The sequence below is a fragment of the Danio rerio genome, chromosome 23, assembly GCF_049306965.1.
Source record: "Danio rerio strain Tuebingen ecotype United States chromosome 23, GRCz12tu, whole genome shotgun sequence".
Taxonomy (NCBI): Eukaryota; Metazoa; Chordata; class Actinopteri; order Cypriniformes; family Danionidae; genus Danio; species Danio rerio.
This window is the reverse complement of record NC_133198.1, coordinates 27,315,714-27,343,316: the sequence shown is the minus strand read 5'-3', so window position 1 is coordinate 27,343,316 and position 27,603 is coordinate 27,315,714. Positions and strand designations below refer to the sequence as shown.

Genomic DNA, 27,603 nt, shown 5'->3' with positions numbered 1-27,603 from the left:
AATCATCTTTTTGAACTTTTGACCTGGTTTGCTAATTTAACCGGTAACGATTCTTATCATGTGATTACATACAGTGTGTCAATATAGATTCGGTCGTTACCATAACAAACTGAAGGCTGTATAAAATTCACACCCTATTCATTGTCAGTTTCAGTGGACTGAATGGAGTATTCAGTGAGCTTTTAGTTTTATTATTTTATTACTTTAGATGTTCCTGACTGTGTTATTTTTGTGTGGTTGCTATAGTTATTATTTTTAGCCTTTTTAATGAAAAATGTATTAATGATACATATTAATAATAATAATAAAAATAAAACATATATGTACCATGCTCAGCATAATTGATTACAGCCCATTTTGAAAAATATTTTTATCCATTTCTCAGTGAATAGAGGCAATGTATTTTGATGCGTTTATTAAACAGACATATTTATTAAGATAATATTTTAGTCACCAAACATATTTAGAAAATAAAAGATAATACAACTAAATTCAAGCTAAATATTGCAAAAAAAATACATATTAATTATCATATTTTCTATCATATTACAAAATATATAAGTTAACATTTTAGATGTTCTGTTATTTAATTGTTCTTTAAAATATTGTAATTTTGCTGTGTTGCTCTTTTCATAACTATTAAGAAAGATACAGTTTAGTTTTTATATAAAACGTTTTTATTAAATATTGTAATTTTACTGTATTATTATATACCAATATTTGTGTATATTATGTTTATATGCATTGTAATTTGATGACACTAATAACATTTATTTTCTGTTAGATATTTGATATTTATTAAATATTAGGCATTATATATATATATATATATATATATATATATATATATATATATATATATATATATATATATATATATATATATATATATATATCACAATGAATGTGTGTATGTGTATATAAATATTTTCTAACATTATAATATATTCTGTTTTCTAATTTACTTTTTTAAAATAAATTATTAAAAAAATGATTTCTCCATTTTTTTAAATAATATTGCTTTTAGTTTTTTTATTACTTCAACTACACACTAATTTGAAATATTGCCTTGGCTACAAGATTAAGATGATAATTTAAAAAAAGTCTAAAAATATATATTATGATAAAAAGTTATGGTCTTCTTCCCACAGACTATCAGGCTGATGAACACTTAACACACCTCACACAAACTCTTTACATACCCTTCACTGCATACCATCAAGATGTAGCATGCACTGTACTTTAAGCAAATCCTTACTTAAAACAATATTTCCTACAATAATTTTCCAACAGTCAAACTATGTGTACACTTTTTTTGACTGTGTACCTGTCTATCTGTGCCTACATGTGTGTAATGTGTGTCTTTCACATTACTGTCAACGTTGCGAATAGTATTTTGGTTTTTATCTTGGAGTATGTTGCACTGTCTGGAGCCAGCACTTAAGCTTTTTACTCATCATAGCACACGGGATGCTGATGATGTGGCAATATAAGTAGTTTGATTCAATTTGGTTTTAACTTAATTAACAATAATTTCTATGGTCCCATAAACAATTTACTTTAAAGTTATGTATGTCATCATTTGCACATCCCCATTTTTCAAAGATATCCATATCTATGGTCTATAAAATGAGCTTTTTTTGTTTTCCACAGAAGAAAGAAGGTCCTGCAGGTTTGAGAGAGCATGAGGGTGAGTAAAGGATGTCAGAATTTTCATGATAGGGTGAACTGTGCCTTTAGGAGCAGGAAGTCTCAGTGGTTTCACGGAAGTGATTGAATGAGATATACATTAGCTCACACATGCGTCTTTGAGCAACACTTGCTGCTGTATGTTGATGGGCTGCTAACAATGGACCTGCTGTTTGCTTCTCTGCTGTTGAGTCGAATACCACCTGTCTTTCAACAGCACTCCCCCACACTTTCAAAACAGCCCAATCTCAAACTACTCAAGACTGCTAGGTTTACAGATTTACGATGTTATTGACACCTTAAAGTGCTTTACATTTCAGCTTCTAAAAAGTAGTTGAAATATATACGATCAGATTTTAGGTTTTAGATGCTCATGTGGTTGAATGTGTTCAAAAAGCCACTTAAACAAACTCTCAAAGACATAGTTCACCCAAAAATGTACATTTCCTCACTATTTACTTTACTCATCATCAAATGGTTCTAAACTTTTATGCATTTCTTTCTTCTGTTCAACACAAAGCAAGATAATGTGAGGAATGCTGGAAAGCACATCCATCATAGTAACCACAAAACATACTATGAAAGTTCTCCATGGAACGTTTTTGGGTGGACCATCCCATTAATACTTAATTTTTCAGGACATGTTGAAGCAAGCTGGCCAAAAAGGATTTAAAAGGATTTCAAATATTGTTCTATCCTAACAAAACAAATATCAGTATAATGATTATTTATTCAGCTAACAGATATACTAATCTAAATTTCCAAAATTGAACATTTAACATTAGTTTTATTGTCCAGGGTCACAAATGCTAGAAAATTAAAATATCATTATTCATAAAGACACTCCTTTTTAAGTACAATTTGGGAAAAGCAAGGCTAGTTTATGTATGTATATATATATATATATATATATATATATATATATATATATATATATATATATATATATATATATATATATATAAATAAGTATATAGCGCAAAGAGGCTAATAATTTTGACTTTAAAATGTTTTTTTTTAACTAAAAACTGTTTCTATTCTACCCAAAACAAAACAAATAAAACTTCTACCAGAAAAAAAAATATTATCAGACATACTGTGAAAATTTTCTTGCTTTGTTAAACTTTGTTTGAAAAATATTTTAAAAAGAAAAAAAAATCAAATGGAGGCTAAAAATTCTGACTTCAACTGTATATCATTAAAAAATTTTAGGGACGTTCTTAGTGCTTTTTCTTTCTCAGATTAGTCACCCAGGTTGATATGCATGTGTGGAAAAAAGGGGAGTGAGGTGAGAATAGCGGTGTGGGGAAGTTAAAGAGATGGCATTGTTAACCAAAAAAATCTCTGAAATGTTGGGAGCAGCCGCTGGTGTGACAGACCTTGTGGATACACTGTCGTCAGAGGTGTGGATATTTTGAGAAAAGCAGAGCAGCTCAGCAAACAAAATTCAAGAGTGTTTTGAAATCAAACCTTTGTTGAAGAGTTTGAGCAAGTTTAAAATTTATGTATCAGTTATACACTAAAAATATCTTCTGTTTTTATCTAAATGCAGGTACAGTGGGGAGACTGTCGTAAAATTCTCTCTGTCAAGTAAACCCTTTCACGGGTGCACTTTTTGTTGGTGACTGCACCGTGTGGCTGTCAGTGGAGCAGTTAAGTAGGGTTTCAAACACAAGGAGCTTGACTCCAAAATTCCTGAGAGTTGCTATGGGACTCTTTTGTCAAGATTTAAGTCCTGTATTCAAGTTCTGATTACAGTTGATACATTTCTTTGCCAGACAGCATCTTAATAGTCAACGTTTTATTAACAGCACACATACAATAAATACCATAATAAAAAATTAAATAATCTAAATGAAACTTTATATATATATATATATATATATATATATATATATATATATATATATATATATATATATATATATATATATATATATATATATATATATATATATATATATATATATATTTTAATGTTTGAGCAATAATGTATAAAAAGCTATTTTATATTGTGAATATATTTAAATGTATATACTATATAAAAATCCTAAATCTGTAAAAGATGCTGGGTTCCACGCAATCTATTTGTATTGGGACAACATGAAAGACTTTAAACTTCACTTAAACTTAAACTGATTAGTTTTTAAAAATTTAAGTGGATTGAACATAAAACCATTAAGTTGTCCTAAAAATGAAGAATTGTATTGTTTCAGCTCATTTTGAAAGAGTAGTTTGAATAAAACATAAGTTTTGAGTGCACAATAGAAGAATTTAAATGGGAAAAAGTCGTTATATTCTTTAGTTCTTCAAGAAAACAGTAAACACCATTAGCTTATTGCGAATGAATGTGGTACTTGTTTTGATACTTTGCGGTTAAAAATGGCTGTTTCCCCACTCGCGCTTAAATGTTTCTAACCTTTTATGTCTTTATTTTTACTGTAGATATTCTGAAGAATGTTATGAAGGAAAAAAGCAGCCATTTACATCCATTGTTGCAGCAAAATATTACAATAGAAGTCAATCGTGTTTTGTTCCAACATTCTTCAGTATATCTTCCTTTGTGTTCAACACAAGAAAAGCTCAAACAGGTTTGGAACAAGTGGAGAAAGAGTAAATGATGGCAAAATTTTCATTTTTGGTAAACTATCACTTTAAATAGGCAGTTGTATTGTTGTCAATTATCAGTTAGCAGTTTCTATTATAGATAAATATTCCTGGATGTATCAATAGTGGGTGTTTCTATTAGCTGTGAAGTGTTTACATTTAAGTTAATAAACAACTCAATCAACAAATTCAACAAGCTGATATTAGCAAACACATTCAAACCTAATTGTTGTTAAAAACCTGTAATTCATTCATTCATTTATTTTCTTTCGGCTTAGTCCCTTTATTAATCAGAGGTCACCACAGCGGAATAAATCACCAACTTATCCAGCATATGTTTTATGTAGCGGATGCCCAACCAGCTGCAACCCAACACTGGAAAACACCCATTCACACTCAAACTCACTCGTACACCTGTACCACATGTCTTGGGGGAAACCGAAGCACCCGGAGGAAACCCATGCGGCATGGGGAGAACATGCAAACTCCACACAGAAATGCCAGCTGACCCAGCCGGGACTCGAGCCAGCAACCTTCTTGCTGTGAGGTGACTGTGCTACCCACTGCGCCACCGTGCCTAAAACCTGTAATGTACAGTATAAATAATATACATCCTCATCTCTGAACGGTTATATCCTATTTTTTCAGAAATTTGATTTTCGTGTGTGTGTGTGTGTGTGTGTGTGTGTGTGTGTGTGTGTGTGTGAACACATCAACATGTCTAGAGTTTGACATAAATGTCTATGTGGTTTCTTTATCTCCCCTATCCAATTGACACGTACTGACCTTCCTGACTTAATTACATTTTAAATATGATCCTAATGTGTTTTCATGATGATTGCGGTGAGGTTTAAGATTCAATTTACAAAAGCCTCACATTACCAGATAATCTGGGAAGAACCTCACAAAAACACAGGTCCTGAACAAAAGCTGATGTAGTGTGAGCCCTGCTTCATCTGATGATATTCAAATAAAACACAGAGTTTCTCATGTACTGTGTCATTTAGTTTTTAAACACGTTATATGATATTTTCTCACACGCACACACACACACACACACACACACACACACACACACACACACACACACACACACACACACACATCTGATTATCTCTCCGGGAAAAGGGTGTAGTCTCAAAATTAAAGGTTGATGACACTGTACTGGCAATCATATTCAATTAAATAGCAACAGTTTTTTCCTAAATACATGAATACGTGGGAGTGTTTTCACTGTATTGATTGTTAATAAAGTGGCCTTAGCATTTTTATTATAAATTAGTATTTTAACTTTGTTTAATAGTAATGTACAATTCTAACAATTCAGATAAATAAACAATATTAACAACAATCAATAAGATATTGTACATAGGCATATCAAATGTTTGCTGTATACTGTACACATAATAATACATTGTACATTCATGACATATTTATATACACACATCTCAAGACATAGAATAATGCAAAGAAAAATAAAATAATAATACTCATTCATTTTCTTTAGCTTAGTTCCTTTATTTATCAGACGTCGGCGTCGCCACAGCAGAATAAACCACCTAAAATTATAATGATGTAAGAAATTCAACATGCATAACAACAGCGCCAAATAAATTAGGTTGCCATTTCTGTAACAATTAGGCTACAGTTTACTTTTTATGTTCTTTATGTTTCAACCACTATTCCCAGTCATTCCAGTCATTGCTTTATTCCAAATAAAATACAGCTTTTCAACAATCAGCTTTAAGTTCTAGAATAACTTGTTTTATAAAATTAAATTTACACATTTTTCCCCAACACAGTGAATCTGTGATGTCCCCTTTTTCCTTAAGTTGGAAAAAAATTAGACTGTCTAGAGCAGGGGTGCCCAAAATTTTTCTTATGAAGGGCCAAAAACCAAACTTGATTGAGGCTAGTGGCTTGAAGGTTAATATAGGTGGGGTAATTTACCATGGGCAATTTTTTAATTTATTTAATATTTATTTAATATAATATTTCATTTTTATTTAAAAATAACTACAAAACATTGCTTTTTATTAACTAATACAGTATTTTTATTAGATTTTATAATAAACGTATTACAGTAAAAACATAAAAATCTTATTTATACCCGAATTACACTAGCTTTTTGCCTTGATTTCCTTTCTGATGTACTCTGCATCCTCTATCTATCGAGTGAAAATTATTACATTAAAAAATATCTGATTCATTTACATTTAATGGAAACATTTAAATTCAGTTTGCTTTTTTGTAGCTCAGCAATAAAACAAAGAAAAAAGGTTATGTCAAATTAGAAATGATGATCTCTGTGTTAAAGGCATTCACCTCAATCTGCTCCATCATACTCACTATCCTCTCAAATGGGATGGTAGGTCAAATTAAAGGTTAAAATGGGCTAACCCTGGCCCATGCACCTTCTTTGGGCATCTCTGGTTTAGAGGTTCATCTAACCAGTTTAAGAAAATTTGGGACCCATTTAGGAAATCTATCCAAGAACATGTTTTATTCATTCATTCAATTATTCATTCATTCATTCATTCATTTATTTATTTGTTGTACAATTGTAGCTTTTGTTAAGCCACATTATGATTTATCTTTTTATTTGTTAGAAAGTTTTTTCCCCCTATTTTATTTCATTGTATTCGCTTGAATTGATACTATCTAAACTTGTTTTTGTCTTTTTTCTGTAATTTGCCATAAAATTCATAAATAAAATAATTGTAAAAAATTAAATAAAACATACATTTACATATTTTGGAATTTGTTTATTATTATTATTTCTATTATTATTATTATTATTATTATTATTTAGTTATTTATTAAATTTAATATTAAATACTTACTCAAAATATTTAAATTGATAAAACTGAGATAACGAAGATACATACAACACTGCAAAATCCTTGTTCAAGTGGTTATTTGGTTATTTGACGCTTAAAAAAATTTACACTTTTGTTCCACTAAATTTCACAGGTAAGTCCCAGGCTGAAAGGAAGGTCAGAGGCGGGGTCCTGGGACAAACCTCATACATGTGAATGCCCACAGCCAGGCAGCCACCCCTCCTTCCTATAAAGACATCGATCACATTCCGAGGGGCGGGGTTGATGACGCGCCGCGCTTCTCAATGAGGCTGTCGAGAGCGCAACTGGATTGAACAGCAACTGGATTGAGCGTGGAGCAGCAAACATCACTGTCCACTCCGAGCACAACATGGATTACAGACGGATTAAGCGTGTATTATTTGTCAATGTATTTATGAACTTTGTATTTATTTCTCTTCAGAAAAAGGAAGGTAGGTGGTACGGTTTATACTCTGAGAGACTTTCTAAAACTTTCTCACTCAGGTTGACTCACATGGTTTAGACTAGGCTATTTAAAGAAAACACAAATGCGCAAACGATGTCTAATTCTCATGTTGTTATTAAATACATTTTTGTGAGTACAAATGTTAAGTGTTTTAAATGTTAACGAGTTTGAACGTAGTCTAACCGGTGCGATTAATTGGGGATTTTAATTTGTACCAGCCTACTTTTTATAAATGTTGAAATTGTCAAAAATGTTTACTAAACACATTATACAAATTAAAATTGGCTAAATTCTCTCAATTAATTAAAACAAGACCTTTAGAATTTAAATCAAGTAAAAAAGCTAATTTCTAGTAAGCGAAGTGCGCAATTTCCCTAGCTACTACAAATAATTAACCTGGCGACTTTGCAACACGGGACGTTTGCTTTTTTATTATGACTGACGGAATGTTTTATTATCAGTAGTAACATAGCTTACATTTACTAATTTATTGTTTTGTATGAACCATGTGTATTTTGTGTGTAATCTAGTTAATATAGCTTTATAAATTGCTCTCTATTTTTAAGAAACATGTCATAAATGCAAATTTTGCGTTATTGTCACAGAGGTGTTATTGGATATGGTGGCATCGGGAGCTGAGTTGGGTTGGTTGACATCGCCTGTTAAGGATGGGGTGAGTTCACTTCTTATGTACGAGTACTGTTGCATGCATTTCTTTTCGATTGTTTCACTTCATTTGCAAATGAAAAGACTTTTAGCTCTTGTATTTGACTCAAAACATTCCTGGGGACGATTAAAGGATTGCTGGTAGTTTCTTGACTGCTGAACACTTGTAGTCTCGTGCGAATTTAAAGCCCTGTTTTAGTGTCTGTAAAACTGAGGGTGTAATTAACTTTTAAAGTTTGGCGCATATGGTGCTTTGTGTGACGTGAGTTGAAGCTATAATGTTAACTAGAATTTAGAAAAGTAATGGGTTTTGAAATCAAAAGGATTTGCTTTAGTAGAACATAGCTGGTTTAGGTTATAGCTGGTCCTAGTTTAAATTAAATTTGTATTGCATATACCATTTTAGGATAGTCTGGGTTTTGAAACTGATATCTGGTTGACAAACCTAAATTAACTAGTGTATTTCAAAACGCTGTTCTAAAAGTGTTACTGGAATGATCTGAGATGGCATGTACAGACTTGTTATGTCTTCTTCCTGTGCATGACCAGTTTATAACAGAATTTGAAAACTGTGGAAAAAAAACAAATGCACACAAGGTCGTTAAATTTAATGCATTTTCCCTTCCACTGTCATGGAAAAAGCTGAGAAATTAAGAATTTGAACAAGGTGTCAGCATGTTCAACTTTATAGAAAGTTAATTGCACTCTTAATGAGCTGCTGTTTATTTAAAGAGTTCAACATCTTTCGAATGTATGAAATGCTTTAAACCACAAAGTTCCTTTTATATGGAAGCATTCATTTTACTGCCATGCCACACAATATGAAAACAATGCACCTCTCCTGTAATTAATATCACAGTGGCACATGAAATCAGAGCTAAAACACACATGCACACTGCATGTGAACAGATATGTTACAGCATATTACATCAGTCATGGTGTAGAAAGACTGCTGTATTGTTTCTTGCCAGAAGTTGGTGGGTAATTGACCAGCATCCTCACTACTACTTAAAATTCCACGGTCAGGACATTTTCGTCCTCAGCATTCGTTGGCATCTTTTCTTTGATTTCTTTTTTTTTTCCACAATCTTGGTTTTGACTTTATTGCTAACATCCATTTTTTTATTTCACATTGCAGTGGGAGATAGGCCAGCAGGCTGTGAATGGCTCTCTGTTGTATAACTATTATGTATGTAACGTGGAGAAAGGAGAACAAGACAACTGGCTCCGTACTACATTTATCCAGCGCAACCCTGCTGCATCTCGGGTCTTTGTGGAGCTGCAATTCAATGTCCGCGACTGCAACACTTTCGAAGCAGTCCCGCTTAACTGCAAGGAGACCTTTAACTTGTACACCTCCGAGGCTGATGCGGACATTGGCACTGCTTTCCGCAAAGGCCTGTTCCGAAAGGTGGCCACCATTGCTCCAGATGAAATATCCGACCGTGGAAAGATGAAGATGAACACTGAGACTAAAGTGGTGGATAATCTTTCACGTAAGGGCTTCTACCTGGGCTTCCAGGACATTGGAGCCTGCGTAGCCATCTACTCTGTCAGGGTTTACTATAAAACATGTCCTGCAACAGTGCAGAGCTTGGCAGCATTCCCTGAGACAGTGGCAGGGGGCGAGAATCAAGCATTGCGGGAGGTGGCTGGAAGTTGTGTCAAAAATGCTATCAGTGAGGGCCAACCTCGCATTTATTGCACCACGGATGGGGAATGGGTCGTACCTATGAGCCAATGCCAGTGCGAATCCGGGTTCGAAGCCCTTGAAGATACTTGCCAAGGTGAGACATACATTTCTTTGTTTGCTTTTCACAGATCAAGGCCAGCAACAGCTGTTGTCACTTAAGATTTCGGGTCTGGGTCAGGAGTATTGACTAGAATTTCACATGGATTGTGATTAGCATTTCGAATTATATAATTAGGTGAATTTTTCTATTATGTTACAGAAATGATTTATACTATTGTGGATTTTATCTATCTTTACCATGCATGCTTGTGATTTGTTTTCTGTCTATAAAAGAAATGTGTGTATATATATATATATATATATATATATATATATATATATATATATATATATATATATATATATATATATATGTGTGTGTGTGTGTGTGTGTGTGTGTGTGTGTGTGTGTGTATATCTCCCCATTGTTGTTTTTATTCACTGTAATTATACTTTAGTACCATACTTAATTTCAGTATTTGGGAAAGTTACTGTTGAAAATAATGCATTACAACATTGAGTTACTCCCCAAAAAAGCAACTAGTTGTGTTACTTAGTTACTTTTTTAGGTAAATAATGTGTTGCGTAACTTTTGAGTTACTTTTGCGTTACTATTTATTATACCTGGTTAACGCTTGATCTCTTTCAGAGCTTTTTTTAAAAAAAAATTAATAGAGGAATTCTGCAATTAGCAATGCACTGTATAGCCAAAAACCTTCATTTACCTTAAAAAAAACACATCAAAAAATATTTTTCATAATGTTAACTGAGAACTTTCTGATACCAGAGCTATACATGCTGTATTTACAGATTAGGGTTGTGTGATTTGGGGAAAATATCTTATTGTGATTTTTTTTTTTTTTTTGGACAGATATTGTGATTGCGATTTAACTTTGTTGTAAAGCTTCAGCTCAATAATCTGTAAGCAGTGGCAACAATTCTGCAACAGCTCTTAAAAATTACCTGTATTTGTTTGGTGTCTGTGACTTACAGTAACCAAAATATTCCCGTATTACCGATGCCATATGTTTCTTTGATATTAATTTGTCTATTAATGCTTCTGAAGTAGCAGACGCCATTATTCCAATTGTCGGAGCTTTCCTTTTTTTTGTTTTATTGTGGCCGTTCCGCATAGTTCGGTTAAGCAAATCTGGTTGGGCAGAACAAAGTGTGCTCACCCAATTGACTAGCAAGACTATCACACACAGACGGCAGTCACACATTTAATCTGGGCGGGGAAAATTAAATAATACATATATATTTCATATCACAGCCTCTTGCGCTTAGCTAATCGCAACGTTTTAAGTTGCGATTGTGATTCGATGTTAATTAATCGCACAGCCCTAATACAGATTATTGAAAGTTTAAAGCAATGTGTTTGCTACTTTTGCATTATTTGTCTGAAGTAAAATCACTGTGCATTGAGACAATCCCCTTTTATTTTTCCTAAATGCTTGCAAAATAATGAACACATTCTCTCATTGACTGCGTGATTCATTGTGACTACTTTAGTTTGAATTAAGCAATTTATTTTTTAAAAGCTATTTAATTGAACAAAAAATTAATTAATTAATTAATTACTAATTGCTAATTAATTAAACTAAAAAGTAACTCTCATTACATTTTCTAAAAAGTAACTCAAATATAATTACTTCTTTTTTTAAAGCAATGCGTTATGCCGGGTTTATACTTCTGCGTCAAGTGACCGGCGTAACCCACGGCGCATGCAACGCACGTAGCTGTGCATTTATACTTCTGCGCGCTGTCTCTGTTGGTCTGCATTTCACTTCCAAAACGCTAGTTGGCATTGAGGTGTAAATGCTCATCTGTGTCGAGTTTCTTTGCTGATGTTTTGCTTTTCCTGAACACTTCCTGAATGTACAAGTGGCTCAAACTCACTCATTTTGAGGCAAGAACTGGCAGACGAGCAACAACTTTAACTATGAGGTTAACACAAAACAAAACTTTCCATCCAGAGCTCCTTCACGAGACTCCACACTTGTAAACAAACGCTGCATCAAGCTTGCACCATTCGCGCGGCTCTCTGTCCCGCCCAGACTCATCAGCGCTACCAAGCCGACCAATCACAGAGCTTGCGCTACGCGTCTTTGCGACGTGTAGTTACATTTTTTGAGAGGTGCACGTCAGCAACGCCAGCGGCCACGGCGAAGGGCCGTAGCATATACCGGCGTTTGATACAGAAGTATAAATCAGCCTTTACTTTACTTGTTACTTATAAAAGTAATATTATTATGTATCTTGCGTTGCTTGTAATGAGTTACCCCAACACTGCTTAATTTTTCTTTCTCTATAGTTCACATATTGAGTTACCTATCTGCATCCACACCATACATTAATGCTTTACTATTTTTTATTGACAATTTTTTTAACTAGTCCTTCTGCATTCTTCACTTGTCATGCAGTTTATTTAGCATATTTGAAGTTGCTCACCACCTGCCGTTTTGCTCATTCTGTTAATCTTAAACTTTCAAGTGCTTCAAAACCTGTTTGCTTTATTCACTGTGCATTTGACTCCCATGACCCCAGCATTCTTTGAAACACAAGTTCAGACGCCAACGACTGATGCAAACCTATTGTGCTTTAGGCAGAACGTTTCAAAGCCAGGTAAATCTGGCTTTGAGGATGTGACAATTTCTCTTTTTATTATCCACATGTCACTGTCACCAACTGTTTTTTTTTTATATTCACCCTCTTGTGTTTTTGTCTCTGCCACCCCAGAGCGAGCGAGATCCACCAAGTGACAGTCCAAATAAATTCTTTGTGACTGCAGAAATGAGAGCACCAGCATGCTAGGACTTGCTAAGAATAATTCAGTTTTAAACGTCCTCTAACTTCAACACTTTAACATATTTCCACAATTCAGCCACATGCAGTGACAGGTGGAGAAAAAAAAACAAGCAAGAGAATGATAGCACAGTCTCAAATAGGGCAACTGGATTATGACTTTTTTAATTGTAGCGGTTACACATCACCATTCTCAAGCTCAAGCACATGCATATTTTTGGTTCACACACATTCCTTGTTTTATGGACTTGGGATTGTGGGAACAGGTGTGTGTGCATGGTTTAGAAGGGGAAAAGATAAAGTGTCAGACTTTGGAGAGGGAGGAGACTGTAGTGTAAAGGTGGAGAATGGAATGCAAAGGTAGCAGAACAATGTAGCGCTGTGTTCAGAGACAGGCCCCCCTCTTCAGACCCCCCCACCAGCGCCTCTTTCACTCCAATGATGCATTCCTGCTAGCTTTATTAAGGAACCTTCCAAACTACTGCCGGCCTGAGGAATTCCCTGTGGAGAGCTCCAGGCCAGAGCTGACTCATGTTGATGGATGTACTGTTGATTAAAGGCAATCATTGTCGAATAGCCAGATCAGGGAACTATGGGTAAATGCGTAGGTGGGGTCAAACCTTTCGTTTTCCAAAAAAAGAAAGAAAAAAAAGAAAAAGGATGGTAAGTTGTCCTTTGGTGGTGAGACTTCTTTAAAATGTAGAAATTTGACATGCACGCTGCTTTGCGGTTTAATCAGTATTGACGTTTACACTGTGTTTCACTAATAAAACACACCCTTTCTCAGTCATAACGAATAAAAGAGCGCATACCTTTGCTGACCACACAAAGACGTGCTGCCTGACCTATACTAGATTGCACTAGGAATTCATGCCCACACCCTGTCACTCGCAGTATACCAGAGTTGGATAGCTATAGTTTCTGGAATGCTTCAAATGGCCACTGGCTTCCATATTGTTGATCTGTAGGAAAAACGTTGAAGCAGAATAGTCTTAACTTTTTTTTTTTTTTTTTTGAGAGGAAGCCTTGTGCATTACTGTAAACAAAACTTTTCTTGCACTAGAACAAGCTAAAGCTGAGAGCTATGTGTGACCAAGTTGGAGTTGTGTGTATATAATGTGTGGTGAGTGACTGGCTGGGTAGTAATTGACTTGGGTGTGTGTCCTTAAGAGCCATAAGTACTGGTTTTGGATGGATCTTCTTCCTATCCTGTTACTCTGGTCTTTTCTTTTTTTTGCTTTCTTTTTTTTATGTTGCTTTCTTTTGTAAGTCTTGCTTTTTTGGCTATTTCCTGTTTGCTTGCTCGTCTTTTTGCCTCTTTCTTTCTTGTTTTCTTGTATGTTTGCATTTCTTGATAATCTTTTTTGACTCTTTCTTGTTAGTATTTTTTTGCCTTTCCTTTTTGCCACTTTCTTTCTCGCTTGTTTTGTTTATTTTTGCTTATTTGACCCTTCGCTACTTGATTGTTTTCTTTTGGAATCATTTTTTTGATAGCTTCCATCTTTCTTGCCATATTTCTTAATTAGTTTTGCTCCTTACTTGCTGTTTTTTTTTCTTGCCTTTTGGCTCTTTCTCTTTTGAATGCATCCCTGCTTTTACTCCTTTCCCTTTTGCTTGTTATCCTTCATTTTAATTCTGCATCTTTATTTTGGGCCCATTAAATGAAAGATATTTCTTTTAGGCCCAGTTAAGAACTGTGCACGTTGCACTGTTCTTTAAGGATCTACCGCTTGATCTAATCTCACTATATTTGTTAAACATGATATTTAATTCATCTTCTTGTCTATATCTAATGACATATTCCCCGACTTTGGTCTTTTGAATCTATTACTTGTTCTCAGGTAACGTGAGCTGAGCGCAAAGATAAGTTAATATATTGATTTATGTAACCATGTACTCTGATTCTGCATATTTGACTGAGCGCTTGCATTTATTTCCTATAAAGTATTCATTAATTGTATGTTATACTTTAATAAAGGCCATTAGTGATTATTAAAACTGATATTCAGCAAAAGAGAGGGTATGTTTTTTATTTTCAATGAAAATGAAAGGCAGCAGTTATGTTATAAGCTCTGTTTTGTTATAAATATGCATACAGTGAAGATGAAGCTCATATAAATATGTAGCTACACGACGCCTCAACGTTTTTGGTGTCTGTTAATATCAAATATTATACTATACTATATCAAAATGAAAACAGGCAGTTCCTCATATCATGTTTTCATTTTATTGTTAAGATAGTGAAACAATGCAGCCAGGGTGATGCGAATGAGGTTATAAAGTACACTGTTCTCTCTCAAGATTTACCCATGTCCTTGGGAGTTTTTTTTTTCATATCAAACTTGCGTAGTCTGAACTTACAAGGAGAGGATGCAAGACTGAACTTTGTTTAGGCTACTTAATATTGAGAAAAAGCCCCCATCAGATAGGTGAATGTCTGCAGCCCGTCTCCGTTTTCAGATGTCTAAGTTTTCCCCCATCCACACTGACACGGAGCAGCAGCGTTTTAAAATGAAAAGCCTCTTCAGCGTTTTTAAAAGCTCCATTTACGGCGCTTGAAAACTCCAGCGTAGTGTGGACGGATGGCGTAACCGTAGCAAAATGTATGCATTTTAAAACTAAAACCTATTAGTATAAACACGGCTTTAGATTGCTTTATTTCTTTATTGCTTGTTTACTTTCTTTCTTGGTCTTAGTTTGTCCCACCTTCATACCCTCTCCCAAACTGATTGTGATCCCTAGAGATTTCCCAAATTAAACCAAGAAAACATAGTTTATATTTACTTCGTTGGCTGTTCCGATGACAATATGTTATTTTTGGCCTTGAATGCAGGTCTCGTAAAGTGACATGTATTGAACGTTTAAACATCCACTTTCACACGACCCTGCAAACACTGTTGAAGCTCTTCTGGGAGATTTCAAATAGTGTCTTGTAAATAAACAGCTTTGCTTATCCTCATCTGTCTTCCAAAGACAAATAGATGCTTTTAGACCATCCCCAGTTTACGTGCGGAAAACATTTTAAATAAACGTTAGCTCTGACTCGCATACATGTACGTGTACGGTCAAAAGGTTGTGAAATTTTGGAATTCCTCTCTTGAGAAAGTGCACAGAGCTCTTGAAAACCATAAGCCTTTGGGTGACTGCGCAGAAGGGGAATACAGTAATTATCTGAAAGTCAGATATCTAAAGAGTGTGCATGAGAGATAAAATATAAGCAGTTGTGCAAGCTTAAAGGGATAGTTCACACAAAAGTTCTTACCACATTTATATCCTTCTTCAAAACATAATTTTTTTTCTTGTGATGAACACAAAAAAAGATATTTGGAATAATTTTGGAAACCGGCAACCATTGACTTCCAAACAATTGTTTTCTCTCTATGGATGTCAATGGCTACTGGTCTTTTGTTGTTAAGCAAAACAAGGTATAAAGTGTTGGACTCACATACACCTTATAAAGATTTGGATTCACAAATTGTAAGGAAATCTTCATTTTTGGGTGAACTCTCCCTTTAAAAAGCCAATATTATGCATTAAAAAGGGTCATATTTTGTTTTTTGGGGTCTCCAGCAACAGGTTGATATGCATACAAGGTCAAAAAACGCTTTTTTTGTCTTATGTATTTATTTTTATCGAATTATCCCAACGATTCCCATATGATTCGTTCAGCAATTCATTTGTTCCTAAACTGCGCTGATTGCTCTGATGACCCAGTCTATATTGATTGGTTGACTGCATTCAGCGTGAAACAGAAAAAAATGCCCACCACAGCTTATCAACAGTTTTGAAGTAGTCAGAGTGCAGCGTGTATGTGAGAGCCCAATGCAGGAGTGCAATGCAATGCAGTTTTACACCAGCATATTACTGAACCAGCCAAGCTGAACAGTTTTGAAATTTGATTGCCGCACGTGTGTCAGGAACAGCTGACAGCGACCATTGCAATGACAAATGGCAGAAGATCGTGAGAGCTTACAAACGCATTCAAATCCATAAACAAACTGGCACATGTCACGTTTTCATCGTGGTTTTAGACGCAATATGGGAATATTACCCAGATACAGTACAAGCGGTTACAAGTAACAAAACACAATTAAACACATAATTTGTAAGCTAGAGAGATCAAGGAGACAATCATTTTAATCACACATACTTATACTTGTGAAATGGAGGAAGACACTGATCCATGAACTGTGTACTGTAAAGTTCCTGTCAAGCTCTGACAAAGTTCCATACATCAATAGTCTTTTCTGATCCTTAATTTTACAAACAGCCGATAAATCCCCCGTTGTAAGAGTGTAGATAGCAGAAGCACTTGTCAGAAAAATGACAGGAACACAGCACAAGGCTGGGGCTATAATGCTGAGGTATTTTTGCAAAAATAAATTTCCCCCACTGACTCTTCACAGCCTCATCTTTGGGTAGGGAAAATAACACTTACTTTCCTTCAACTTCAGAGAACAGAGTCTTTGCGACAAGATACTACAGTGTCTGTGGCTGTGGTGGGGGTTTCAATTTTCTTGGGTCTGCGCACGCAACAAATGAGCGGGGCTTGAGTTCCAAATCGAAGTCATTACAAGACTCGTTACTGCGGTGATTCATTCAAACCATTATGAGTCGACTTTTTTATAGATTACTCAATAGCTTTAAACACGGTGCACTTTCAGATTTAAGCCTTACCTGCATATTTCACTTCACTTAGAACTGTGTTACACACTGCATGGAAGGTCATTTTCAAAAACCTATAATATAGGGGTACTTACAATTTGCACAAAATAAATTACAGCAGTGTTCCACCAATTATTCTCATCTTTATGTGATACTTGTGTCCTCTTCTTTTGTGTTTAAATGTCACTCTCTTATACCTATTAAGCCACAGAAACCATCTCCACCTGTGAGATTCTTAATCATACTTTACCAGCAGGTAACCGCAACAATTCATTGCTGGTTCTTTCCATTCCAATTCCATCTGCCCGGGCAAGTTTAGATAATGATGAGCTCTTCCAAATAGGTTTGTTTGACTTCTTTGATCCTCTTTCAAACTCATGTACCAACATCAAAAGAAACTGCAGTAGATGACATGGTTGTTGAGTTAATTTCAGTATAATGACCAGCGAAACTCACTAGAACTCACAATTACTCAATTTCTTTGAAATCCATGTGTTGACCACGTAGGAGGAGGTGTTCTCTGAGTCACCAGATGGAGGGATTGTGTGGATTTTTCCGCCTTAGTAATGAAAAGAAAATCGGTTTCAAGCCATTCTACTATTTTTTGTGCGTATAATTATGTTCTTTTTTAGCTCTGAGATATAGTTGGGGTGGAATATATAGTTTTGAGAGGAGTTAACTTCGGGATTGTGTGCATGTGCTGAGTGTATTGTGCTGCGAGTGTGTGAGATCAGCAGTTTCCTGCCCCCGTGTCAGCTCTGCGTCCCCTGAAACAGGACAAGCTATAGCGGAAACCGGAGGCCTGCTAATCCTCGGTGACCCTCCAACTCGTCCGCTCAGGGCTTTCTATTGTCGCTTTCAGTCACTGGCTTCATTCGCTTATTCATTTCAAATTCATTAAGGAATTTTGTTTATGGTTTTGGCCTAAACCAAACTTTTCTTTTCTTGTGGCCATCCCAGAGTTCGGTTGATGGGTGATGGGCGAGAATGAGAGCAAACCAAATCTCTAGCAGTGCCTATTCAGCGGCACTATTCAGCGTTGTTTGTAGTGTTTTTAAGTTTCTTAGTGAACTCTTTTTCTTAATTAACAAATCTCCTGGATGGGTCTCAATATTTGGGTCCTTTTGTGCTCTGTCATCTTCTCTTCCTCTTGCCCTCTTTGCTTTAGAATGAGTGAAAAGTGTGAAAAGAGAGGGATTAGAGCATTTATTGTGTCTGTTAACGACTAGATGAAAGAGTGAGTGGAATTGTAAAGCCTAGATGTAATTCTCTTACAACTCTTCCATTGGGCTGATAATCCTTAGCACTAATGCTCTCACCACACCTAGAGAGCATTACCTCCCGCTGGCTTCATGTTACCACTGCATCCCCCTACACACATGAACAAACACACACTACAGATCTGGCTTTGTCCCATCTGACCATAAGAGCCACTCCAGTGACCATTCATGGATGCGGTGAATGTTTTCAGTGGAACTCGATACTGGTGTGTTGTTAAAATATGCACATTAACCGGTCATCAAAATTATGGTCATCCTAAACTTTTGAGGATGAACTAATACCTAAATTTTGGCTGTTCATGACAATGCTAAAAGTACTTTAACTGTTAATATTTTGATTGCTCGTGCATAAATGAAATGTCAAGTTGGTTATGTCACTCCCTGCATTTAAGTTCTGAGGAATATTAATTAACATGTATGTATTATAGGGTTAGGTTTGATTTAAGGTTAGATGCGTGTAATTATGCATAATTCACTATTATTACTACAGTAAGTGCGTGTAACAAGGGCACTGTAAAATGAAGTATTACCATCCATTTTCTCTCTGACAAAAACCGATGGATTTTGTTTCTTTATTTTACTTTCAATCAATGATATTATGCCTGTGAATTTAGGAATAACAACATTCATTCATTCAAAAAAATATATAAAAAAAACTATTTAAAAAATCATTCCAAAAACTATTTAAAGGCAAATTTAAAATATTATATATTAGTCATGGTCAACCCAGGCTCATTCTGAAAACATACCACTATATACATTTCTGGAGAGCACCAAATACATACCAGGAGGTACATTTTTTTGCAGTTTTTGTTTTCGCAAATCCACCAGAGGCCGCTGTGTACACTTTTTGAGATCTTAATTTTCTCCTGCAAGTGCCTTTCACACTTGCTGTTCTCACGTAAGTCCACCAGAGGCCGCTGTTTTTTTGTCTTACGCGTTTTCCGGAACCATTCTTTGCCGCACTCTATTCCCATTGGTCAGCTCCTCTCTGTGTCACAAGTACACGGAGGTACATGGCGAGCTACTGGACAAACTGGTAACAGTGGCAACGGCCTCCACGCAAAAACGCATAAAGAACAGTGTCATACCCCATAGTGTTCATTTTAAAGATAAAAATTGCAGCCATACATACTTCTGGCTACATAATTTGCAATCTCCAGAAATTTCTACATTTTCAGAATGAGAAATGTTGATATTGGTATGATAAATAAAAAACGACTAATATTGCGTCACTTTAGACTTGGTATAATCTTGTTTTATTGTGTGCCCCAAAACTTGTTTGTTAATTAGTCTATTAATCATTAAAGTTAAAGGGTTTTAAGTTCATGAGGCTTTTAAAATCATTTAACACATGGCAAGCTGTTAATAACCCTGCTTATTCCATGATCATTACCACATTACAGACAGGTTAAATCTATTTTACCAAATCAAGATGCCAATTTATCTTCAAGTATTGACATGTTATATCTTTCTGCCTTGAATCAACAGTAAATCGCTGAACGAGAGAAGAGCGTCCAAGTGGGAAAGATTGTGCTTGTAAATGACACAAGCATGTCTAATAGTTCCGATGTCACATTTAGCTACCTCTTTGCAAATATATTTGAGCACATTGGCTTATTGGTAGATCTCCATCGGCTCCTGTGTGTTGGTGTTCTCAAGATTACACAGAATCAATAAAGGCACTTGCACTAAGTTACTATGGTTACTACTAATGTTTAAGTGCATTTATATTAAGCTGTTATTACAGACCATGGAATGAAAAAAGAAATATCATTAGTAATGTATAATCAGGTATTATTAATACATACTTAATGTTATTATTATTAATAATAATAATGATTATTTTAATGAATAAAAATGACGAAGATTAATTGGAACTATCAGCCCATGAAGTGGAGTTGTCTTCACTTTATCGTAAGCCGCAGAAAAGTAATATTTACAATTGCACGATGCTATCTTAATCTTCATTTTGTTCAGCGTGCATGTTTTATTTTTTCAGTGGCTTTCAGTCTGAATTTAACCTCTTCCCCTGTGAATGGAGCCCCTGGCCGCTGTCCGCACTCACTCCGCTCTGCTGTTTGTTTTACTTGGCCATCAACACCTGGCGGAGCAGCACACTTTAACTCAACTCTGCCTAGGGCTACATGTAAACCCCTCCGTGCCTAGGTTTAAATGACTGGCCCTTTTGTTTTTCTTTCCTCTTTCTCATTTGAAACCCCCCTCCTGTCAAACTCTTGTCCTGGAGGGGTTTGCGCTGTCCCACCGCCATGTAAACACTCATTCATTCAGCCCTCCTTCCCGTTCTCTGTCGACCCATCCATCCATACATCCGTCCATTAACGTCAGCCTCTCATCAGTCTTCGCTCCACTCAAGCAAACGGCTCTCAGGCCTCTGTAGGTCACCGGCGAGCAGGATCCAGATACTCTCACAATAAACAAACAGTCACTCACAAGCTCGCATGGCCAGGGCTCTCTGTGCCAGATATTAGATAAGTTTCCATTCAAAGTTGCAAATTTACTTAGTGCATAAAACATTAGCGCATAAAACCCACATTCGATCCCAATGTGTACAAGAGAATCAAAATCGCTATTTCCTATAACCAGCGCAATATTTGGATCATAAAAATCATGGTTTCACTTTAATTCTTTTTTTGTCCTATAGGAAATAAGTTGCAGAAAAGAACCTACACAGTCACAAACTCTGGCCTGTTATCTTGCGTTTAGAAGCTCGTGACTGATGTTTGTAAAAACTATTGTGTAAAACAGTTTACAAAATCATTTTGAGGACTTATTTTTACTCGGGTATTTACAGAATTGTTAAAACATCTGAAATGCAGTGTGTGACACAACGGTGCTGGACATCAGGGTTGAGGATCCACGTGCAGTTTATTTATAAGATTAGTCAGACAGGCAACGGTAAAACAGGGGTAAACAGATACATACAGATAATCTAGAATCATAATCACTAACAGACGGCAACAAATCAAAACGAGAAAACAAGGCAAGCGTTTAAAACATGGCTAGGCTAGATGAGACGAGAATGCATCATAGTGTTACAAGACAACAAGACTCAGCGAAGCCTGTGTGTTTGTGTGCCGTATATGTGGTTCATGTAATCAGTCTTTGAGCAGTTCCCAGCTGTGTGTGTGTAATCAAAGAGGAACCGGAACAGGTGTGAGTGTGTGGTGCATGACAAGAATTGTAGTTCCTTTGGTGGCAGATTTGTAGTTCTGTATGGACTACATCACAGGTGATTGTGACACAATGAGAAGAGATCAGATCAGTGGTTAGTCTTCAATCACATAATCTGTTGAGGCAAAATCAAATGAATCGATTGTTTTGATTCACATCAAGGATTTCATTCAGTAATGCTATTTTACTGTACAGTACTGTTTTTACTGTACTGGTTTAAATTGGTTAAACTTGATTTAAATATGTATAAACCCAACAGTGGTTTTTTTTTTGTATTTCATTTAAATGACCTTTTTCTTCCAAGTGGTTGGTTTTGTCCATATTTTATCCAGTGTTGGGTTACAACAACCCAGCATATTTTAGAATGTAATTTATGCTCATATCTTTTAATTGGATTAAACATTTATCTGACTTAATTGAGCTGATATACGTTTTTTAAAATACTCATAATAATTTCAGTATTTACATGGATTTTGGTGTGTAAAATCAAAAATGTGATCTAAGACTTTCTAAAATACATAACTTGATGGATGAAACATAGCTTCATATTGAGATGAGACTGAAAGCATCTTTGTTGGGAAGTCTCTTCTGGGAAGTTTATTACATAAAACCAATCGACGTTCCTCAAGAGCCAAAAGTTGTCTTTCGCCTCTGACCTCTCTGCTAGCAATTTCTTCTTTCCAGAACGTGTCCAATATTGGCCTTGTGTCCATCTTTTCATGCTTTGATTGGCTGCCGTAGAAAGGAAGCTACGAGTCAGCCTTGTGCTTCCTGCTTCCTGTTGTGTCCACAACGCCAAGACAAAGCCCCTCGTGCTCAACCACATTCCTGATAGATTCTGCAAAGTGAAATGTTGACTTAAAACACTGCTTTAGAACACAGCTGAATGCATTTAAAAAAACAATGGACATTAAACCCAAAAATTGTTGGAGTATAAGAAAATAGAGTATAGTTTTTCTACTTTATATAGTTCAGGGTTTTGTTTCTTGGTTGGTTTATTATTATTATTATTTTTTAAATTTTATATGAAATTAAGAAATTATTAATTTTAATTAAAAAAAACTTTTAAAAGACAGAAATATTATCCACAACTGAATTCATACAATATTGATTGATAAAAATAAATATTTTTAAATACTTTCATCAAAAACAGATAAGTTGTTGTTGTATTATTTTTTTCTATTGTTTCTATTTTATTTTTCTGTGATTTAATATTGGCATATAAACAGACTTTCACAAGATAGTTAAATAGCTCTATTTGATGTTCTAACAGTATTCTGGTACAGAAATTTAATGATCGTAATGCAAAAATTCTTGGGTCAAGACAAGATATTTGTTTTAAAATTCAGATGAAATAAGGCAAAATTGAAAAAAAATTCTTAATTAATTAATTTTAAAATGTACCAACAATTATCAAAAAAAAAGTTTAAAATGAAAGAAAAGTTATTTTAAATATTTATCTAAAATTTTATATAATTTTAAAATGTATCATAAATACAATTATTTATACATCTAAAATACATGTACAGTTAAAGTCAGAATTGTTAGCCCCCCTTAATTATTGAAAAAACTCAGTTTTTCCCCCCCGATTTCTGTTTAACGGAGAGAAGTTTTTTTCAACACATTTCTAAACATAATAATTTTAATAACTCATTTCGAATAACTGATTTATTTTATCTTTGCCATGATAACAGTAAATAATATTTGACTAGATATTTTTCAAGACACTTTTATACAGCTTAAAGTGACATTTAAAGGCTTAACTGGGTTAATTAGGGTAACTAGGCAGGTTAGGGTAATTAGGCAAGTTATTGTATAACGATGGTTTGTTCTGTAGACTATTGAAAAAAATATAGTTTAAAGAGCCTAATAATTTTGACTTTAAAATGGTTTTTTAAAAAATTAAAAACTGCTTTTATTCTAGCTGAAATAAAAAAAATAAGACTTTTTCTTGAAGAAAAATATGTTCAGACATACTGTGAAAATTTATTTGCTCTGTTAAACATCTTTTGGGAAATAAAAAAATCAAAAGGGGGCTAATAATGCAACTATATTTACATTTCTCAAACAATTATAATAAATAACATTGTAATATTGCTAAATGCAAAATAGTTGCAAAATAGAAATTTCAAATAAAGTCTACACTGAATATTTTAAAAAATGTAGACACAAAATATAAAAAAAATTTAAGAGGGCTAATAATTAAACTGTTTAAACATTTCTCAAACAATTATAATAAATAACATTGTAATATTGCTAAATGCAAAATAGTTGCAAAATTAAAAATTGAAATAAATTCTACACTGAATATTTTGAAAAGTAGACACAAATTGTGTTGAATGAAAGTTTGAAGTCCTTCTCAGATTCTTTTGTAAACTTTTAGCATAAAAGGATTAAAGCAGTTTTTTTTGGTGAACGTGGCTGTAAAGAAGCCAGCTAGCGTATTAGCCCGTCATGTGGCATCTACACCATTGGAAACAAGTGTTTTCTCTCGCCCGGCCCCGACTGGCATTCAGTGCCTGTTGTCTGTCCTGAATAGCCTATCCAATGTTTTGCTGGACTCTCACATGTGGCCATGAGGAAAGCGAGGGGACTTAAGAATTTGGAGATTATGAGAGAGGGGGCCGATATGAAACAGCAGCTGTTTGGCCCCCTTCGCCGTGAATAGGACAATTCTTTTTTCTACTCCGTCTCCCCCCTTTCCTTTCAAATCCCACCAGGACTCGTTATCCCTCGCTTTCTGTGTCTCCAACACCATCCGCACCTCCGTTAATGAGTCGCAGTAAAGTCCCCACAACAGCTGGCACAGAAACAAGTTCACTTGAAAGAGGGAATAAATAACACTCTGGCCCGATCGCCGCTGCCACGCTCAATTGTCTTTATGCTGCGACTTTGCTTTTGAAATCAGAGAATGCGTGCTCTGGAATATTAGAGGTAATGTACACCACTGTTAACCCCCATCCTGCGAGGGAGAGCAAGCGGCTCTGCCCAAAACAAGGGCTTCAATTGATACAAAGCATTCAGGAAAGAGGAAGCACCTACTCTGTAATTATAACTGTTTGGCAAATCTGCAGATAACAAACCATTAGGGAAGGGAAACAATGATTGGGTCTGTGGCCACTGGGATGCTTTGTGATACAACTGTCTGGATAATTTGATTGCATTTTCTTTGCGTTATTTGATCAAATTAACTTGTATTTTACCATGTAATTTTTATAACTTTTTAATCTTATTTCTCAGTAGGGCTGCACAATATATCATTTTAGCATCGATATTGCAATGTAGTCATTCACAATAGTCATATCGCAGGATCTGCATAAGAAATTATACTTTTTGTAAGTTTAATAGCAATAATTTTATTGAATTATTCATATATCACAGCAAGATGGTCGCTGGTTTGAGCCTCGGTTGGTCAGTTGGTATTTTTATGTGGAGTTTGCATGTTCTCCCCGTGTGGGTTTTCTCAGAGTTCTCCGGTTTCCCACATAGTCCAAAGACGTGGAATAGGTGAATTGGGTAAGCTGCAGTCTATGTGTGTGAATGAGTGTATGTGGATGTTTCCGAGTGATGGGTTGCAGCACAATGGGCGTCCGCTGCATAAAAATTGTGCTGGATGAGTTGGCGGTTCATTCCGCTGTGGCAACCTAGGATTAATGGAGGGACTGAGCCAAAAAAAAAAAAAATAATGAATGAATGAGCGCTGTTGAGAGCATTGTTAAACACCGCTGATTTGCCATTGTGTTCACATGCTCAACAGAAATTACTTGGCCATGAAGATCATTAGTTCACTGAACTCACCGCGTGTAACCACAGATACTCAAACACTTATAGTTTTATAGCCACGAAGATGAGCTGGTCTGTTTATGAGCTGACATACGAGCGTTTTGCTAGTGCTAGTGCTCGCTGCTTTAAAACGCTCCAGTGTCCCAGTATCTGTGATCACACTCAGTGAGTTTGGTGAACTATTGACCTTTACAGACAATCACAGTCATTTCTGTTGAGTACGTGAACAAAATGGCAAATCAGCAGTGTTTAAGAACGTGCTCAACAACGCTCAAATGTTTGCGGGAAATGGACATTTCAAAAACTTAAGCACCGATTGGTACCAAATTCCAGTATCGTAATAACACTAATCTGTGATACATAACACTTCTGAGGAGTTTTTACATGAATGCAACTTTTAAAATAACAGCTTTAATTTAAAATAAAATCTTTCATTCAGTTTAATACAGTCTTGAACAAAAAAAAGTGTTTTAAATAATATGCCAAAATGAATGCTGAATGACATATTGTGGTTTCAAAAAAAGTTTTTAGGATTACTAATAATCAAAAATGATTCATGAGCAGTGATTCAGCATATCAGATCTAATCAGAATCAAGCATTTAATACTGTTGACAGGGTTTTCTTAAAGTGTCTAATACTGAAACTGGATGGATGTTTAATAATCTCTCCAGTGTTATTGCCTCTGGCAGTATTTCAACATCCAAATACAAATCTCTCACCTGATCAGACACATGATGTACATGGTTGTGTAATATTGCTATAATCTGCACCTTGCGTGTGTCTCAGCTTGTCTCTTGTCTGATAAAGTTCGCACTTGAAACAAAAAACCAGATAGCACAGCTTCCATGTGAAAGTAAATAAATGGTTGGATATGTGGCTGCAAGAAGTGAAAGAGCCATATTGAGAAAGGAAGTGGTGTGTGTGTGTGAGTGTGTTTGCTCACGGGGTGTTGGTGGATTGTGAATGAGAGTCTGGACAGCGGAAGGACATGAGCTGGTCAAGCTGGAATGTTTCTAGACATCGAGTCTGAGGACACCTTTATTGTTTTTCGTCCAGTTTAAATGTCCTATGGAAGTTGATTCATATTTGCAGTTCAATATTTTTTTTTAGTTATTTATTTATTTAAATTATAGAACGTGGCTATTAATCAGCAATTGTCATTTATTTATTTAGTTAGATGTTTAATTAGTTAGTTATACAAAAAATGTAATTCTTTTATCGAAAAGTCTTTCTCAAAATGTCTTGTTATCAACTGACTTCAAGTTTATTTTTAGGTAAAACTTTATTATGATGGCCCATTTGAGTATTGGTAGACTTGTAGATACTGCTCCTTCATCAGACATTTAACTGACTATAAGCAACTTTGCAAGTACATGTCAACTTACACTAACTAACCCTAACCCCAACCTAAGAGTCTACTTAAAATCTAATGAAAATTAGTTGGCATGTAGATGCAATGTAACTTAATTCAACAAATGAACCATCAAAATAAAGTGTGACCAATTTAAAAAAAAAATACATCATACATAATTTTCCCTCAAGTTCACAGAAGCTGACACATGTCCACGTTGTTTGATCATCAAATCATATCTTAATCTTTGAAAGAATAGTTCACCCAAAACAAAGAAATAATTACTTATTATTTACTCATGCCAGGCCCCTTTCGTATATAAGATTTTGGACTTTTCACCATCTAATGCTAACCCAAAATTTATATTTAGGCCACATTTACAAATTCAAAACATTAATAAATTTTTTTTTTTGTTTTGTTTATTTTTTATTATGTATTTTTATAGCATTTTTCACAGTATTTTCTATAAGATTTTTTTCTGGAGATAGTTTTATTGGTTTTATTTCGGCTACAAAAAAAAATA

At 35.0% G+C, this 27,603-nt stretch overlaps 1 protein-coding gene across 2 annotated transcripts in view; it reads left to right on the top strand.

Moving 5' to 3' along the window:
• Nucleotides 1–7,448: 7,448 nt before the first annotated feature.
• Nucleotides 7,449–27,603, top strand: part of epha2b (eph receptor A2 b) — a 47,120-nt gene continuing 26,965 nt past the window's right edge. For both annotated transcript variants that reach the window (XR_012398531.1, XM_005162209.6), the window contains exons 1-3: nt 7,449–7,588; nt 8,208–8,275; nt 9,407–10,055. Coding sequence is in view for 1 of the 2 variants with exons in the window: in XM_005162209.6 (XP_005162266.1) it covers nt 7,507–7,588; nt 8,208–8,275; nt 9,407–10,055 (799 nt within the window). In the remaining variant the exon portion in view is untranslated. The remainder of the gene's footprint in view (nt 7,589–8,207; nt 8,276–9,406; nt 10,056–27,603) is intronic.